The sequence below is a fragment of the Prionailurus bengalensis genome, chromosome E2 (genome assembly GCF_016509475.1).
Source record: "Prionailurus bengalensis isolate Pbe53 chromosome E2, Fcat_Pben_1.1_paternal_pri, whole genome shotgun sequence".
Taxonomy (NCBI): Eukaryota; Metazoa; Chordata; class Mammalia; order Carnivora; family Felidae; genus Prionailurus; species Prionailurus bengalensis.
Genome location: NC_057352.1, coordinates 11,219,916 through 11,237,858, shown reverse-complemented (window position 1 = coordinate 11,237,858; position 17,943 = coordinate 11,219,916). Strand labels below are relative to the sequence as shown.

Below are 17,943 nucleotides of genomic sequence, written 5' to 3'. Positions count from 1 at the left end.
GAGGGGAGATTAATGGTGCAGAGGAGAGAGGGGAGAGTGGCTGGAGCCTTGACTAGGCAGGGCGGGCGCAAGTCGAGAGTGGTCCAAGGGGCGCGAGCTGGTCGACTACAGAAAACAGTGGGAGGGGGAGGGCGCAGAGGCAGGCAGGAGGCAGGATGTGATGTCAGGGCCATGTGAATTTTCTCTTCTGTTCCTTGGGTTGTCTCAGTAGAGTAGGAAGCAGGGTCTGAGGTGAGAGGGAGGCTCCGAGGTTAGGGACAACAAAGGAGAAAAGCATTGAAATAGTGAGTGAGTGGCCGGGGAAATGTAGACAAATAGACCCAATCTTTGGAGGTTATCGGCTATGAGGTTGAAGTGAGATGAATTTTTCTCGGGTCGCACTTCTCTGAGCGGGTGCAGGTGCACAGTGAGTAACAAGTTGACTTTCGCCAGGGCTGGGTTTATAGGAGGTCCCGCCACGGGCCCCGTGAGGCCCAGAGCTCAGGGCCAGCCCACACCAGGCCTTGTGGGCAACATTAAGGAACTTCAGTGCAGGCTCTGAGCGAGAAAGGACAGGGTCTGATTTGTGCTTTAGAAAGACACCCCTCTCCCCCGCTCTTATGGGGAGGAGGAAGACTATTGGCTAGACTCAACAGAGAAATCTGGGGCAGGGGCAGGAGGGAGCTAGGAAGAGAGGTGGAGGAGACTAGGCAGGGGACGGTGGGAAGGGTAGAAATGAATTGGGAGACATTTGAGAGGCAGCATGCACAGGGGGTGTGACTGTCAGTCTGGGGAGGGGAAGGGAGCCCTCTAGGTGACAGCCGGTCCTCTGCTCCAGGTTCCTGTCGGGGGTGTGGAGTCAGTCAGGACAAGGTGGTTGTAAGGCACTCCACTTTGTCCCCCCAGAAAGATACGTGGACGTCCTAACCGCCCCATGACTTCAGAATGAGACCTTCTTTGGAAACAGGGTCATTGGAGATGTAATTAGTTGAGATAAGGCCATGCTTGAGTAGGAGGGACCCTTAATCCAACATGACCGGTGTCCTTATACGAAGAGGAAAGAGACGCACGGAGGGAAGACAGAGGCAGAGATGGGAGTGATCCTACCACAAGCCAAGGCAGGCCGGGGGCTTCCAGAAACTCCAAGAGGCAAGGAAGGAAGCAAGGAGGCCGGAGGAAGAGGCGAGGAAGGATCCTCCCCTAGCGTCTTCGGAGGGACTGCGGCACTGCCACCGGCTCGATTTTGGGTCTCCAGCTTCCAGAATTAGGAGAATACCTTTCGTTTTAAGTCACTGGTTCGTGGTACTTTGTTATGGCAGCGCTGGGAAAGCTAACAGGCCGGGCATCGAGAGGAGGCATCCAGGATGCTGGTGGAACCAGAGAAGAGTGGGTTGGGGGGGCTGTGGATCCGCATCAGGTCTGGAGCTCATGAGAAGGCCGGAGACAAGGAACCATGGGCAGAGGTGAGGCGGATAGAGGTCTGTAGGTGTGGGTGTAGGAGGTCAGAGAGCCAGGGCCCTGGGATGCTGGCTGAACAGAGAAGCTTTTCTTTATCTTCCTTCCTTCCTTCCTTCCTTCCTTCCTTCCTTCCTTCCTTCCTTCCTTCTCCCTTCCTTCCTTCCTTCCTTCCTTCCTTCCTTCCTTCCTTCCTCTCTCTTTCTTTCCTTCTTAAACATTTATTTATTTTTGAGAGAGAGAGAGAGAGAGCAGGAGCATGAGGCGGGGAGGGACAGAGAGAAGGAGACAGAAGTTCCAAAGCAGGCTCCAAGCTGTGAGCGTGGAGTTCGATTCGGGGCTCGAACTCACAAACTGCGAGATCATGACCTGAGCCCAAACCAGGAGTCGGCCGCTCAACTGACTGAGCCACCCAGGCACCCCAGGGAAGCCTTTCTAAGGCATGTTTTCTAAACTGTGGATCCTGAAAAATATGTAATGGGTTGCCACAAGCACTGAAGAAACCAAATATCCGAATGTGCTGTGTGGGGTAAGTATTGCTTGGAGGAACTCTGGTTTGTTAGATATTTTCAGACGTTCTTAAGACACATCTCGGGGGGCGCCTGGGTGGCTCAGTCGGTTGAGCATCCAACTTTGGCTCAGGTCATGATCCCGCAGTTCATGGGTTCGAGCCCCACGTCAGGCTCTGTGCTGACAGCTCAGAGCCTGGAGCCTCCTTTGGATTCTATGTCTCCCTCTCTCTCTGCCCCTCCCCTGCTCACACTCTCTCAAAAAATAAACAAACATTAAAAAAAAGGATGTGAAATGAATTTTGGGGCACCTGGGTGGCTCAGTTGTTGAGTGTCTGACTCTTGATTTCAGCTCAGGTCATGATCTCACGGTTCGTGAGTTCAAGCCCCACGTCGGGCTCTGTGCTGACAGCTCGGAGCCCGGAACCTGCTTCCGATTCTGTGTCTCCCTCTCTCTGACCCTCTTCCGTTCATGCTCTGTGTCTCTCTGTCTCAAAAATAAATAAACATTAAAAAAAAAAAGACGTGAAATGAATTTCTCATTGTGGTTTGTAGTAAAAAAGTGAAAGGCACTGAATTCGAGAGAGGAAGTTTCTGCTCTCTAAACCTTTCAACTAATTGGATCAGGCCCACCCCGATTATCCAGGATAATCTTCCTTACTTAAAGTGAACTGAATATAGACTTTAATCACATCGACCAAATGCCTTCGTGGCAACACCAGGATTAGCGTTTCAATAACTGGGGACTATAGCCTCATCAAGGGGATACATCAAACTGACCATCTTAACCACAGACGTCATCAATAAGTAAGTGGTAAACCCTGTTAGATGCTGGTCGGTGTTGAGGAGGAAAGAGGCATAGAACAGGGTAAGAAAGATCAGGAGCGGGGCCTCTGGGTGGCTCGGTCAGTTAAGCGCCCGACTCGATCTCGGCTCAGGTCATGATCTCACGGTTTGTGAGTTCGAGCCCCTCACTGGGCTCCACACTGAGCATGGAGCCTGCTTGGGATTCTCTCTCTCTCCCTCTCTCTCTCTTCCCCTCCTCTGCTCATGCTTTCTCTTTCTCTCTCTCTCTCTCTCTCTCTCTCTCTCAAACTAAATAAACTTAAAAAAAAAAAGAAACATCAGGAGTGAGAGGGTGAGAAGACCTCACAGAGGAGGTGATGTACGAGCCAAGGACTGCAGGAGGCAAGGAACAAAATGTGTGGCTATCTGGAGCAAGGGCAATCCAAGTAGGGGGAAGGGTAAGTGCAAAGGCCCTGAGGCATGAGAGTTCCTAGAGCATTCAAGGAACAGTGAGGACCTTAAAAAAAAAAAAAAAAAAAAAAAAGGAGGGAGGGCACCGGGGTGACTCAGTCAGTTGAGCATCTGACTTCGGCTCAGGTCATGATCTCACAGTTCGTGAGTTCAAGCCCTGCGTCCAGTTTCGCAGTGAACCCTGCATCGGGCTCCATGCTGACAGTGCAGAGCCTGCTTGGGATTCTGTCTCTCTCCCTCCTTCTCTGCCGCTCTCCAACTCGCGCTCTCTCTCGCTCTTTCAAAATAAACAAACAACAATAACAACATGGGGCGGGGGAGAAGAGGTCAGAGAGAGAGAGAGGCCAGGACTCTGGCCTCTACTTAGTGAGACAGAGGCCACAGGAGGACTCTGAGCTGAGGAGGAACGGGGTCACTCTTGTTGGGGTTTGAAGTGGACTCTAGGAGGTCAAGAGCGGAAGTGGGGACACTAGCAAGGAGGTGACTGCGTTAGTCCTGGTGAGAGGTTGTGGTAGGGATCAAGGAACAGTGGGTGGGGGGGGGGAAGACGGTCAGATGGTGGGGTGTGTTCTGGGGGGTAGAGCTGACAGGATGTCCGTTTTGGACACGATGGGACATCCGCGTGGGTATTTCGTGGGCAGTGGTACCTGATGAGCGTGGGGTCTGGGAGGAAGGTTTGTGTTTGTCAGAATGGCTGGTAGAGGGGCGCCCGGGGGGCTCAACTGGTCAAGCCTCCAACTCTTGACTTCGGCTCAGGTCATGATCTCACGGGTCGTGAGTTCGAGCCCCGCGTCCGGCTCTGTGCTGGGCGTGCAGAGCCTGCTTGGGGTTCTCTCTCGTTCCCTCTCTCTCTGCTTCTCCTGCCCGCCCCCCAAAACAAAAAATCGGCTTTAACCTATAGTCACACCTCACCGGGGGACCCCTGGACCTCCACCGGGGCACAAATTCAATTTCCGAGACCCCCAAAATGGTAGGCACCCATGCGCACAGCGGGAAACTGAGGTTCAGGGAATTCGGCCTGAGGCTCGTACGCTTCAGGGGGCAACGGGAACTCTGTGGGGTTCTAGAACCATCTTGGGTGCACCTGACTTTCCTTCCCTGGCTCTAAGTGGGTGTAGAACCGCCCCTCCTAAGCCCAGCGTGGTGCTGGAGGGGGGGGGGGTCACTTCTAAGCTTTTGCACTTCTGCATGGAGTGCAGCCTCTTGTCTCCTCCTCTGCTGTGCTCTAGCAGGCACAGAGTGGGCGCACAAGGCCCCTGAGCAGAACTTTCCAGATGCTCTCCCAGCCCACCCTGCCCCTTGTCTGCCTGCTCTGAGCCCAGGGGGCTGCCTTGGGTGTTTGTGCATCTGCCCAGCTGCCTTGTCTCTGTGTTCATGGGGGACGGGGGAGGTGCTGGGGGATGCCAGGCCTCTTGAACCTGCCTCGATGTACCCACACCTGCGGAGCTCTGTATGCCTCGCTGCCGTCCATGGCTCCCTGTCTCCAGCCTTCTCGTGAGAGCTGATTTAGACCCAGCTCCCCTCTCAACCCCTGGCACCAAGAACATTCTGGATGCCTCCCCTGGATGCCCGGTGTATTCGTTTCTTAGGGACGCCTCAGTTTTCGAGGGCACCCATAACAATACCACTAACTGGGGGCGCCTGAGTGGCGCAGTCGGTTAAGCGTCCGACTTCAGCCAGGTCACGATCTCGCGGTCCGGGAGTTCGAGCCCCGCGTCAGGCTCTGGGCTGATGGCTCAGAACCTGGAGGCAGTTTCCGATTCTGTGTCCCCCTCTCTCTCTGCCCCTCCCCCGTTCATGCTCTGTCTCTCTCTGTCCCAAAAATAAATAAATGTTGAAAAAAAATTAAAAAAAAAAAAAACAATACCACTAACTGGGTGGCCTAAAACAACACAAATGTATTCTCCAAGTTCTGGAAGCTAGAAATCCTGAAGCCACGCTGTCGGTAGTGCCGCAGTCACTGGGGAGGATCCTTCCTCGCCTCTTGGAGCTTCCGGCAGCCCCAGGTCCTTCCTTGGCTTGTGACAGGACTACTCCAATCTCTGCCTCTGTCCTCCCTGTGTGCACCTCTTTCCTTTTCCTTTCTAAAATTCTATTTGATCTTTTAAGCAATCTCTAACACCCTACCTGGGGCTCGAACTCACAACCCTGAGATCAAGAGTTGCATGCCCTGCGGACTGAGCCAGCCAGGCGCCCCTCTTTCCTCTTCTTATAAGGACACCGGTCATGTTGGATTAAGGCCCCCCACCCTACTCCAGTAGGACCTCATCTGAACCCATTACATCTCTGACGACCGTGCGTTTCCAGAGAAGGTCACATTCTGAAATGCTGAGGGTTAGGACGTCAACACATCTTTTTGGGGGGTGGGGGTGGGGACAAAACTCAACCCGTAACACCCTTGGAGCACCTTATACTCATCATGTCCTCACTGACCCCATTACCTCCAACCGGGACTTGCCCCGGACACCCGCGTGTCACCCAGCCGTCCCCTTCCCCTGGGCATCTAGGGGAGGCAGCCAGGATGCCGTGACTCATTGAGAGTCTGGGCTAAGTGGGGAGCTGGGTCTAAATCTGGTGTGGAGATCACGATGAGGCGGTACCCGCAGAGGTGCACGGGGCCCTACAGGGGTGAGGTGCTGGAAGATGGAGGTCAAGGTATGTTGCTCCCTTGACTTTTTTTTTTTTTTTTTTTTTACAAATATCTTTTCTTTAGGGGCGCCTGGGTGGCTCAGTCGGTTGAGCGTCCGACTTCGGCTCAGGTCATGATCTCTCGGTCCGTGAGTTCGAGCCCTGCGTCGGGCTCTGGGCTGACAGCTCAGAGCCTGGAGCCTGTTTCCGATTCTGTGTCTCCCTCTCTCTCTGACCCTCCCCTGTTCATGCTGTTTCTCCCTGTCTCAAAAATAAATAAAACATTAAAAAATTTTTTTTAAAAACCCAAATATCTTTTCTTTAACTATTATTATTTTCAATTTATTGTTATTTTTAATTTTTTTTTTCAGTTTTATACCTTTATTTGACAATCAGCGACTAATTCTCCTCCACATTAACTGTCTGGAGATTTTTTGTGAGCGGTGACAGGTGCATAGGTAACCAACGTAGAGAGCTGGTCTGGTGAATCTTCATCCTCGCGCTGTATTCTGGACAGCCACACACGGATACACGATGGAACGTTCCTTCTTCCTTTGGCCCAGACAGCTTTGTTGAGCCTTGGCGTCAAAGCTCCCATCTGGAGCTTCCATCTCCCTCGTGGCGAATGTCCAGATCTCCTCGAGGGCCAGAGGGGCTCCCTTCTTGAAACCCACTCCATGAACGCGCTTGTGAATGTTGCTGTGTTCTCTGGACCCCACCTCCTTGATGGCAGAAGGGCCCTTCTCGCTACCCTTCTTTGTGGGAGCCATTCTGCCGGGCCCCCGGGTGGAAAGGAACACATTCGGTTTTCAGCGTAACTCCCCGGAATCATAGCCGATGTCTGGGAACCGGTTGGGAATCATTTAAATGCATGGAGGAGAGAGGCACCTGGGTGGCGCAGTTGGTTAAGCGTCTGACTTCAGCCAGGGGTTAAACGTCCGACTTCAGCCAGGTCACGATCTCGCGGTCCGTGGGTTCGAGCCCCGCGTCGGGCTCTGGGCTGATGGCTCAGAGCCTGGAGCCTGTTTCCGATTCTGTGTCTCCCTCTCTCTCTGCCCCTCCCCCGTTCATGCTCTGTCTCTCTCTCTCCCAAAAATAAATAAAAAACGTTGAAAAAAAATTTTAAATGCATGGAGGAGAAAACCCAACTAAAATTAAGCTAAGACAATGTAACAAGATAAAAATGGGGAAGGTTCAATGAGGGAAGAAATCAGCCGTCAATGGGACTAAGAGTAGATTATGTCCAGACACAGATACATGCAGAATACAAATGGGGGGGGAGCAGGGGTGCCTGGGTGGCTCGGTTGGTGAAGGGTCCGACTTCAGCTCAGGTAATGTTTGTTTTTGAGAGAGAGAGAGAGAGCGCGCGCGCGCGCGCGCGCGCGCATGCAAGCGGGGGAGGGGCGGAGAGCGAGGGGGACAGAGGATCGGAAGAGGGCTCTGCGCAGCGGGGGCTCGAACCTGTGAACCGTGAGATCATGACCTGAGCTGAAGTCGGACGCTTAACCGGCGGAGCCCCCCAGGCGCCCCTTCATTTGGGTTTTGCTCAGATGTCACTTTCACGGAGAAGCCTTTCCTGACCGCCCTGTAGGAAACAGTCTCTCCCTTCCCCTGCCTTCTTTCCCAGCGGAGCGCTCATCATCCACCGACATTTCATGAGATATTTGTTGATTAATCGTCAGTGCACCCCCCCCCCCCCCAGAAGGTCAGGTGCATGAGGGCAGGAGTGTTGTCTGCGTTGCTTACTGCTACACCCCCTAGAAAGGTGCCTGGCACAAAGCAGGTGATCAATAAAATATCTGTGAACGTGTGGAATAAAAGGAGACCTGATGTTACAGGCAATGCTTTGTGCCTACGTGCCTTTCTATGGGGCAGGGACCATACTTTCTGTCACCTCTCCGAAGGGGGTCTGGGAGCCCAAAGTTTAAGAGCTACCATCAAAGTTGGTCCTTTTAGACTCGTGGTTTAGAGGGGCAGGAGAGGGACCCCTGGACAGAGCCCCAGGAAGGACGAAGAAAGGGAATCTGGGGTTAAGGTGGAGGCCAGGACGTGGGGACTAGTCCATAGGTGACCTGTGTCAGAGGACATGGGGGAGGACACCCAGGACCCCCTCCTGCTCTTCCTCCCTGCGTTGGGGCAGACGTGGTTCCCTCCCCCAGCCTCCAGTGAGAAGACAAACCGTGATTTCAAAGACAACCAGAAACGCTCTTTATTCGCCAGAGCTCAACCCCCCAGGGCCCCAGCCAGGAGCCAAAAACCACGCAACTTAAAATCTGACCTGGGCTCTTTCTTTACTTCGCCCCTAACATAAAATCTAGGCACCTGCCTTTCCCTTCTGGGCACTAAAACCCCATGCTTCTCGGGGAGCTTGTTGACTTAAGTGTTGGAGGATGAAAAAAAAAACAGGAGGAAAAAAAAGACCTTTAGCAAACTAGCAGGATTTGAAGGGTGGGAGGCAGTGGAGAGACGACCTCGGGCTGGGGGAAAACACCCATTGGTGATTTGCAGGTGGGGGTTGAGTGCTGTGAAATGGAATGAACAAGAAGGTGGGGGGGGGGGTGAAAGGTGTCAGCACACCACAAGGCTCTCCACTCCCAGATAAGCCTTCGAAGACAGGGTGCCCCCCCTGTGTCCCCTCCCTCCCCCAGCTCCTGATGATGGATGGGCTGCTGGGCCAGGGAAGGAACAGTCCAGGGAGGTCCATGAGTCACCGGTGGCTCTACAGGTGGCTGAAGAAGGTGGACAAGGCTGGTCTTGAGTCAGAATCCCATCTGGAAAGTTCTTGCGGGGGGCGGGGGGAGTGTCCAAACCAGTCTTGTTCACTCTCTCCAGATTCTGAGGGCTGGCCTGGGAGAGCACACGGTGTCCCCTAGGTCCATGGATGCAAGAACCCACGAGGAATGGAACCAGAGGGCTGAGAAGTCGAGGGGGGCAGGGCTAGCGTCACCAGCAGCCCCAGGAGGAGTAAAGATCCATGAACGGTAGCGCACAAAGGGCCACGAGGCCGTGCGGTCCCAAGGGGCAGCGGTCCTGCCGCACCAAGAATCCACAGACACCCCCAGGACAGAACCCCCGTGGCGGAGAGGTCCCAGGGGCAGGGCTGGCTTGGCCCCCTAACAGCCTCTGTTGTTTCAAGATCCAGCAAGGATGTCCTTCTGGGGGGCCAGGAGTTCCAGAGGGCGGGGGGAGTCAGGGGGAGGGTCCAGGGACTTGGCAGGAACTGAACCAGGAGGGGTTGGGGGGCGGGCACCTCACAGTCCTCAGCGCTTGACCTTGCGGCCGGCCGAGTTGCGCCCGCTGCGGCGGTAGAGAGACTGCTGGCCACCGTTGAGTGGGCAGTACTTGAGCGTGTGTGCCTGGCCGCCGGTGGCCCCGCACAGGGGACACACGTAATGCCGCAGGATGGGGCACATCACCACGCCGTCTGGGGTCTTCAGCTGGTGTGACGAGTAGACGTGACGCGATTCCCCATTGTGCTTGCAGAAATTGCACAAGGTGGCCAGGCCTCCGCTGGCCCCGGGCCCTCCCGGACCCTGAGGCTGCTCCAGCGGGGGCCCAGGTCTCGGCTCCCCGGTCCCTGGGGCCTCTGGCCTCTGCCCCCCACTCTGGATCAGCGCCAACACCACCTGGCTCAGGTTGAGGTAGTCCTTCCACATGTCGAAGGGAGGCAGCTGCATGGCTCTCCGGCAGAGGTGACGCGTGGCTAGAGAGAGGCCAGGGCCGTGGGGACCAGGGCGAAGGAGAAGCAGGTGCTTTTACGGAGCGGAGAGGAACGGCACCCCCTTTTATACTCCCCCAAAGACCCCTTCTAAGCAAAGGTGGAGCTTAGGATTTAAAGGGCCCACTCCTTACCCACGACTCCCATCTGACTGTAATCCCCCACAGAGATCAGGAAGGAGGCCCTTTCCCCTGGTCTCTGGTCCTTGCTCTGCCTCCAGGGTGCCTCGAGACTTCCAGAAAGGCCCTTCCTTTCCCCTGGCCTCAGTTTCTCTATCCATTCAATAAAGCTCCGTGTCCACAAATGCCCCTCTCACCCCCCTCCTCCTTTACTCCCCGGCCGGGGTCCTCCATTTACTCGAGACCCGTTCCTGATTATAATAACCGCCCCTTACCACGGACCACACGCTATGCTGCACGGTTCCCTGCGCGATCGGATCTCCTTCTCACTGCGGTTATGGGCCGCCTGTGATAGATGAGTTACCTGAAGCTCAGAGGGGGACACTCACCGGCCCAGAGTCACAGGGCATGCAAGTGACCGAGCTGGGGCTCTAACCCAGGGACCCCAAAGCAAGCACTCCTCCTAGCTCTTTTGGGTTAAAAGCTAATTTTTGCATCACGTCTGGACCTGGGAAGCATATATTCAATACATGTTTTTTGAGTGCACACCACAGTGTTTTATAAGTGACATCTATAAACAGGTTTTGAGCCTCATAGCCACTCAAGGAGGTGGTTATCACTTGCATTTTATAGAGGAGGATAGGGGGCTCAGAGAGGTTAAGGGAGGTACTCAAGGTCACACAGTAGGGAGATGGCATAACTGGAATTCACACCCCATGTGACTCTAGAAATACTGGGAATTGGTCTTAGAAGCAGCAGAGGACCTTGGCATGGCACAGCCTTACTTAGAATGCCCCGTCATGGCCCTGTGCGTTGTCACAAATCCTACCTGAACTTGGGGGCCAAGGAAAGCCTTTGCCTCCTGTCCGCGTCACCTCGGGGAATTCTTCCTCCACTAACCATCTCCATTTGTTGCCTTGACCACTCAGTGCAGAGTCACCGAGGCTCCTTGTTTTGGATGCTGGAAACTCAGCAGTGACGGCTACCTAGTGCCCGTTTCACGAGCTGCCAGTCCACTGGGGGGACAGTCAGCAAATGAGAAAACAATAGACCCCAAATACCCGCTTGCATATAGCAAGGGTGCTCCAAGGGAGGCGGGGCTGAGGGAAGTGACCTAGAAGCTGAAACCACAGAGAAGAATCTTCCAGAAAGAGGAACGCAAGCTATGGAACCTAAAATTTGGGGACAGCAAGAGGGATAGGGACAGAGCGAGTATCCCAAGATAAGCCAGCCCAGCGTGCAGGGGTGGCTAGAAGCCATCGGACTATGGATCGCTTTTAGGGGATGTTTTGGAAATGGTTGGGGGCTCTTTGGGTTTGTCACAGCGATTGGAAGAGTGACTGGAGGGGCGCCTGGGTGGCTCAGTCGGTTAAGCGGCTGGCTTCGGCTCAGGCTACGATCTCAAAGTTTGTGAGTTCGAGCCCCGCGTCGGGCTCTGTGCTGACAGCTCGGAGCCCGGAGCCTGCTTCGGATTCTGTGTCTCCCTCTCTCTCGGCCCCTCCCGTGCTCGCACTCTGTCTCTTTCTCTCTCTCAAAAATAAATAAATGTTAAAAAAAAAAAAAAAAGGAAGTGTGACTGGAATTAGTGAGCAGAGAATGCTGGATAGCTCAACAATCCACATGACCAAGACCTGTTTTGGGCCCCATTGAACTGTCCAGTGTGTTATTGGACACCCACATGTGTAGAAAAAGCCATTTATGATGATCTAAGCCTAGAACCTAGCTGTGTTTTGCGTATAAACGCCAGCACTTCCACGATATTTTCAGATACACTGACTTTTCTGGGAACGCAATTACCGCGTGTATTGTTTTCCAGAGTTGTTCACTATTTCTAGAAGCCCCACCACCCAGCCTAATGGTGGCAACTGTCCAGACAACACACAGTTTATTCCTGTCTCATTCATGGATGTCTACACAGAGATGCTAGTATCCGCCTGATGAGATGGGTTTTATTTATTTATTTATTTATTTATCGAAAGATGCCATTTTTTAAATGTTCATTTTTATTTTTGAGAAAGAGAGAGACAGTCAGAGGGCTGGGGGGGGGAGGAGCAGAGAGAGAGAGAGAGAGAGAGGGAGATAGAATCTGAAGCCAGCTCCAGGCTCCGAGCTGTCCACACAGAGCCCGACGCGGGGCTCGAACTCATGACCCGAGGAGATCGCGACCCGAGTCGGAGTCGGAGGCTTAACTGACTGAGCCACCCAGGCGCCCCTGGATATGTTTATTAAATGTTAGCTAGAGAGGTGCCTGGGTGGCTGGGTCAGGTTGGCATCTGACTCTTGATTCGTGAGATTGAGCCCCACATCAGGTTCCGCGTATGGTTCTGCCACCTGCCCCTGTCGTGTCTGGCTCCACGGAGGGCTTCTCGCTGGGTGTGGAGCCTGCTTCCGATTCTCCCTCTCCCTCTCCCCAGCACTCGCACTGTCTCTCACTCTCTAAAAAAGCAAGCAACCAACCAAAAACGTTAGCTAGGTTAATTAAGACGCAGAGAAGGCAATGATTTTAAGGGCACTTATTTACGGAGCATCTCCTTTGGGTCGGCATGATGGGCTACGTGTGTTCTTGAATCCTCCCCAGGCCCTATAAGGTGGCCCCATTTTACAGATAAGCAGTGGGAGGCTCAGAGGGGCCGAGGGGCTTGTCCAAGGTTATATGGATAGTATGGGGTGGGGGCTGGAGCTGAACTCAGGACATCCACCCACTCCCCTGAAAGTCTGCAAAAGTGGTTAGGAGAGGAGCAGAAAAGGGACTTCCCGGGTGTAGGGACATTCTGCATTCTGCAGTGGAAAACTGGGAAGGTTGGGGGTAGCTGAGCCACATAGATTTTCACAGGGAGAACACAAGAGACCTGCCGGCCATCGATGCACCCTCTTGAGGCGGAAGAGACCAGAATCTGCCATGTGGAAGAACAAGGCTCCTGGAGGGAGGGACCAGGACGAGTGTGGGGGTCTCTGTGCTAAGTGCTTTCCACAAAGTCACAGCTGGGAGCTTTCGCTCCAGCAGGTATAGGAGTCCCTGTGCGTTGCAGGACGGAGACGTAGGGACACGGTGCCAGTCCCGGCAGCCATGACCTCTGCAGCATGTGTGAGGCTGACTATGGAGAAGTGGGGGTTTGGAGGTTCCATGAACTCCCCTTAATAATCGCACCTACCATTTGGAGACTCTCAGATTCCCTTGCTTTCGAGTCTTTTTTTTTTTTTTTTTTACCTTATTATTCCCCCCTCCGGCCCCGCCCCGCCCCCAGGGTCGTTTTTTTCTAGGACACTGTTATTAGCACATGGCTACCCTGCCTCCCCCTCCCAGTGGTGTTTTACTGGATCAGTAATTGAAGGACATCCCTCTTCAGACAAGCCTTCTTCCATGGAGTGGTCAGAGCTGTGTATTGAGGGAAAGTCAGAGATGATACTGATGAGAAATTCATCAGCCATGGTGTTTACTCGAGCCCAGCCTCCACTCCCACCATGGCCACTCCACTCTCAGTGGACCAGACTCCAAGGCTGCCCTGTTTACTCGTGAGTTTCCCCCTCAACCTGATGCCTGGTGGGAAAACAGCTCCTGGGAAGTTCAGAGAAGGACGGGGCGGGGCCCGCGTGAGTCAGGAGGAGGGGGACCCCAAGAAAGTGGGGGAGACACAGAGAGAGAGGCAGCAGGGATTCCCAGGGGGACCCGAGGGGTGTACTTGTGCAGAGACCAACACAAGGGAAGTTAAAGAGAGACTCTTGGAGAGAAAGATGGACACAGGAGACAGAACATAAGAACAATATGCTACGGGGATGCCTGCGTGGCTCAGTCAGTTAAGCGTCCGACTCCGGCTCAGGTCATGATCTCGCGGTTCTGAGTTTGAGCCCCGTGTTGGGCTCTGTGCTGACAGCTCCGAGCCTGGAGGCTGCTTCCGATTCTCTGTCTCCCTCTTTCTCGTCTTCCTTTTTCTCTGCTCTTCCCCTGATCATGCTTTGTCTCTCTGTCTCTCAAAAATAAATAAATGCTAAAAAAATTTTTTTTTTACATATGTATAAAAGAAAAATACGTGATGTCGCCTGGTGATTGGGAGTGTGGTCACTGCAGCCAGAATGCCTGGGTAAAATCTGGGCATTGCCACTCACAGCTGTGTGCTTTTGAGGGAGTCATGTCACCTCTCCGGACTTCTGTCTCCCCTGTTTAACAAAAAGGGAGACCATTGTAGACCCCCTACTATGGGACTGGTGGTTTTTTTTTTTAATGTTTTTAATGTTTATTTGCATTTGAGAGAGAGAGCACGACTGGTGAGGAGGCAGGGAGCGAGGGAGACACAGAATCCAAAGCAGGCTCTAGGCTCTGAACTGTCAGCACAGTTCTAGTTGCTAAAGATACAGCGATGAGCAAAATATCCAGAAATCCCCTGCCTTCATGGAGCCGGAATTTTCTACAGGTAACAAACAAATAAGATAGATGATAGATAGTGTATTGGGTAAGGCTGTGTGCTATAGAGAAAAAAAAAATAAAAGGTGTGGGATACAGGTAGAGAACGGCCAGGGAAGATCTTTTGGAGGAGGTAACATTAGAGAAGAGACTTAAAGGGGGTGAGAGAGGGAGTCTTAGAGATACGTGGGGGAAGAATGTCTTCAGAGGGAGCAGCCGGTGCAAAGGGCCTGAGGTCAGGGCATGACGGAGGTATTCAAGGGACATCATGGTTTGGGTGGATTGAGAGGGAGAGTGGGAGGGTGGGGTTCTGAGCAGAAGGCAACTGAGCCACGCAGGTGCCCCGTTTCTGTTCCTTCACGGGGCATCCCGGAAATTACAAATGCATAGTTAACATATTGAAATCACTATTTACGCTTTCGTCCGCTTCTGGATAATACAAGGACCTGAGAACACTTTACCTTCCCTTCATTTGTTCCCAGGGTATGAATTACTATTGTCTGCTATTTTCAGTTCAGTTAAGATTCTGTTTTTAAGTAATCTCCCCACCCAATATGGGGCTCAAACGCACAACCCCAAGATCGTACTCCACTCACTGAGCCAGTAGGCACCCCAACATTACTATTCTATTTTATTTTTTAATTTTTTTTTTACATTCTCAGACCTTCTCCCTGGGATGGTGTTGCATTCTGCCCAAAGTATATCCGACATAATTTTCCCTAATGATGGTCTGGTGGTGATGAACACTCTCATCTCTCTCATCTCTCATGAACTCATTTTGTAGTCTGAAAATCTTTTTTAGGTTACCTAGGTTATGGACGGATTTGTGTTCCCTCGAAATTCATATAGTGAAGCCCTGACTCTCAGTATGTGACTGACGCTGAGTCTGACTCTCACTATGTGACTTCAGAACGTGACTGTATCAGGAGATAGGGCCTTTAAAGAGGTGATCCAGTGAAAACCAGGTTGCTAGGATGGGCCTTAACCCAATATGACTGATGTCCTAGAAGAAGAAGAAGAGATGAGGACATAGAAAGAGACACGAGAGGGGCGCCTGGGTGGCTCAGGCCATGATCTCACGGTCCGTGAGTTCGAGCCCCGCGTCGGGCTCTGTGCTGACGGCTCGGAGCCTGGAGCCTGCTTCCGATTCTGTGTCTCCCTCTCTCTCTGCCCCTGCCCTGCTCATGCTCCGTCTCTGTCTCAGAAAGAAATAATTTTTAAAAGATTAAAAAAAAAAAAAAGAGACCCAAGACACATGGGTACACAGAGGAGAGACCATATGAGGACACTGTGTTCTCACTGGTGGCCATGCGCAACCCACAGGGAGAAGCCTCAGGTCTGCCAACCCGCAGACCGTAATTTTGGGCTTGTGGCCTCCAAAATAAATTTCTGTGAAGTCACTCAGTCAGTAGTATTTTCTCATGATGGCCCCACAAAACTAGTAAAACCTACCCTCTTTTTTTTCAAGTTTTTATTTATTAATTTAAATAGTCGCAATACCCAACATAGGGCTTGAACTCACCACCCCAAGATCAAGAGTCGCGTGCCCTTCTGACTGACCCAGCCAGGCGCCCCCGAACCAGGAGTGCCTTTTACGGGTGCAAAATTTAAAACGTTAAGCCTTTAGGAGTTGCTTGTGCAGGTTGCGAAATTTTACATTTGAAGTTATAGCCTTTTATCACATTGGAGATTTTCATGTCACGTTCTGGTGACTTCCGCTGGTGCTGTCCAGGAGTCACGTCTAGTTTAACAGCCTTCTGCTGAAAGTAATCTACGCCCCCCCCCCCCCAGCCTGCCCCTCCCCCCACCCCCCTGACCCGGAAGCTTTTAACTCTTTACTCTGAGTTTTCAACATGTGTATTCGTGTTTGTCTTGTTTTGGATTCGCTGGCTTCTTCAAGTTGTGATCTGATGTCTTTGATCAGTTCTGGACAATTTTCTTTTAAAAATTTTTTTTTTCAACGTTTATTTATTTTTGGGACAGAGAGAGACAGAGCATGAACGGGGTAGGGTCAGAGAGAGAGGGAGACACAGAATCGGAAACAGGCTCCAGGCTCTGAGCCACCAGCCCAGAGCCCGACGCGGGGCTCGAACTCACGGACCGCGAGATCGTGACCTGGCTGAAGTCGGACGCTTAACCGACTGTGCCACCCAGGCGCCCCTTTTCCAGGTAGTTTTTTTTGTTGTTGTTGTTGTTTTTGTTTTTTAATTTTTTTTTCAACGTTTATTTATTTTTGGGACAGAGAGAGACAGAGCATGAACGGGGGAGGGGCAGAGAGAGAGGGAGACACAGAATCTGAAACAGGCTCCGGGCTCTGAGCTGTCAGCCCAGAGCCCCACACGGGGCTCTCACTCAAGAACCAGGAGATCATGACCTGAGCTGAAGTCAGATGCTCAACCAACGGAACCACCCAGGCGCCCCACACCTGTTGATTTTTAAATTTCATTGCTCCTCTGTTTCATTTCTGGTTTTTTGGTTCTCTTTCAGAAAACAGTGTCACTTTCGATCGTTTCCTAATTATTGGCAGATATTCTCAAGCGTGCGTGCCCTCATTCCAACATGGTAATAAGCATAACTTTTAAAATCAGTGTCTAATCATTCTAGAACCTGTAGTCTGAGTTCACCTGTTCTGTTCTCTTGGCTCTTGATGTTGTAGTATTTCCTTGTGACCTGATTATTTCTGACTGATGATTACTGATTTGTGGGACTTCCCCTAGTCCCAACACGGATGTGCCACCACCGGAGGCTGTGTTTGCTTTGGCCGGGCTCTGGGGCAACACTTCCAATCAGAGCCACCTTAGACCCAGTTCTGCCTTGATGTTCCTTGGCTCACCCAGATCTCTGTCCCAGGGGTGTCAATTTGTTCCTGAGTCATTCTTTTTTTTTTTTTTTTTTTTAAGGTTTATTTATTTAGTCTCTCTATCTCACGTGGGATTCAAACTCATGACCCTGAGACCAAGAGTCGCATGCTTTTCCAACTGAGCCAGCCAGGCATCCCTGTCCCTGAGTCATTCTGAGGTCACAACTTCTAAGGGATTTTTAAAAAACTGCTTATTTATTTTGAGGGGCGCCTGGGTGGCTCAGTCCGTTGAACGTCTGACTTCAGCTCGGGTCACGATCTCTCTGTTCGTGGGTTCGAGCCCCCGTATCGGCCTCTGAGCAGTACAGAGACTGCTTGGAATTCTCTCTTTCTCTCTCTGGTCCTCCCCTGCTCGTGCTTTCTCCCTCTCTCTCTCTCAAAATAAATAAATAAACTTAAAAGGTTTTTAAAATATTTATTGATTTTGAGCAGGGGGGGGCAGGGAGAGAGGGAGACAGAGAACCCCAAGTAGGTTCTGTGCTGTCAGCCCAGCGCCCGATGTGGGGCTTGATCCCAGGAACCCTGAGATCAGGACCTGAGCTGAGATCAATCCGGACACTTAGCTGACGGAGCCACCCAGGCACCTCTGTAAAGGACTTTGAAAATGTCATTCTTCTCTTCTGCTGTGTCAAGGCCGTTGCTCCCGGAGTCGGGGCAGGGACAGGTTTAGATCTGGCTTTTGCCCTAACTCGGAAAAGCACTTTGGGGTCTCGGGTTAATGTGGGGGTGCCTTCCAGTCTACTTCCTGTCTTGGCCAGGCGATGGGCCTTTGACCCTGGGGGGCCACGATAGGAAACCCAACTGTGTCCTCCAGGAAAACACCCTTAGGTTACAACACCTTCTGTAAATTCTTCCCGCATCTGTTTCTACTGCAAACTCTAGTAGGTTTATATCCCGTCTGTGTTTTCATCTCGTGAATGCTGTTAATAAAACTTTCTATTTTGAGATAAACTGTGGGGTCACCTTCAGTCGTAAGAAATAATAGAAATCCTGCACGCTGTTAACTCAGTTTGCCTGAC

At 52.2% G+C, this 17,943-nt stretch overlaps 1 protein-coding gene, 1 long non-coding RNA gene and 1 pseudogene across 2 annotated transcripts; 1 reads left to right on the top strand and 2 right to left on the bottom strand.

Annotated features, from left to right (window-relative positions):
• Nucleotides 1-1,691: 1,691 nt before the first annotated feature.
• LOC122494962 lies at nucleotides 1,692-11,879 on the top strand. Its single transcript, XR_006300307.1, has 2 exons — nucleotides 1,692-1,728; nucleotides 11,749-11,879. It is a non-coding gene; the product is annotated as an uncharacterized LOC122494962 (long non-coding RNA).
• On the bottom strand, nucleotides 6,228-6,702 carry LOC122494947 (annotated as a pseudogene).
• Nucleotides 9,004-9,545, bottom strand: NANOS2 (nanos C2HC-type zinc finger 2). Its single transcript, XM_043600526.1, has one exon. The coding sequence runs from the start codon at nucleotides 9,503-9,505 to the stop codon at nucleotides 9,089-9,091; it is 417 nt and encodes a 138-aa protein (XP_043456461.1). The 5' UTR covers nucleotides 9,506-9,545; the 3' UTR covers nucleotides 9,004-9,088.
• Nucleotides 11,880-17,943: the final 6,064 nt, after the last annotated feature.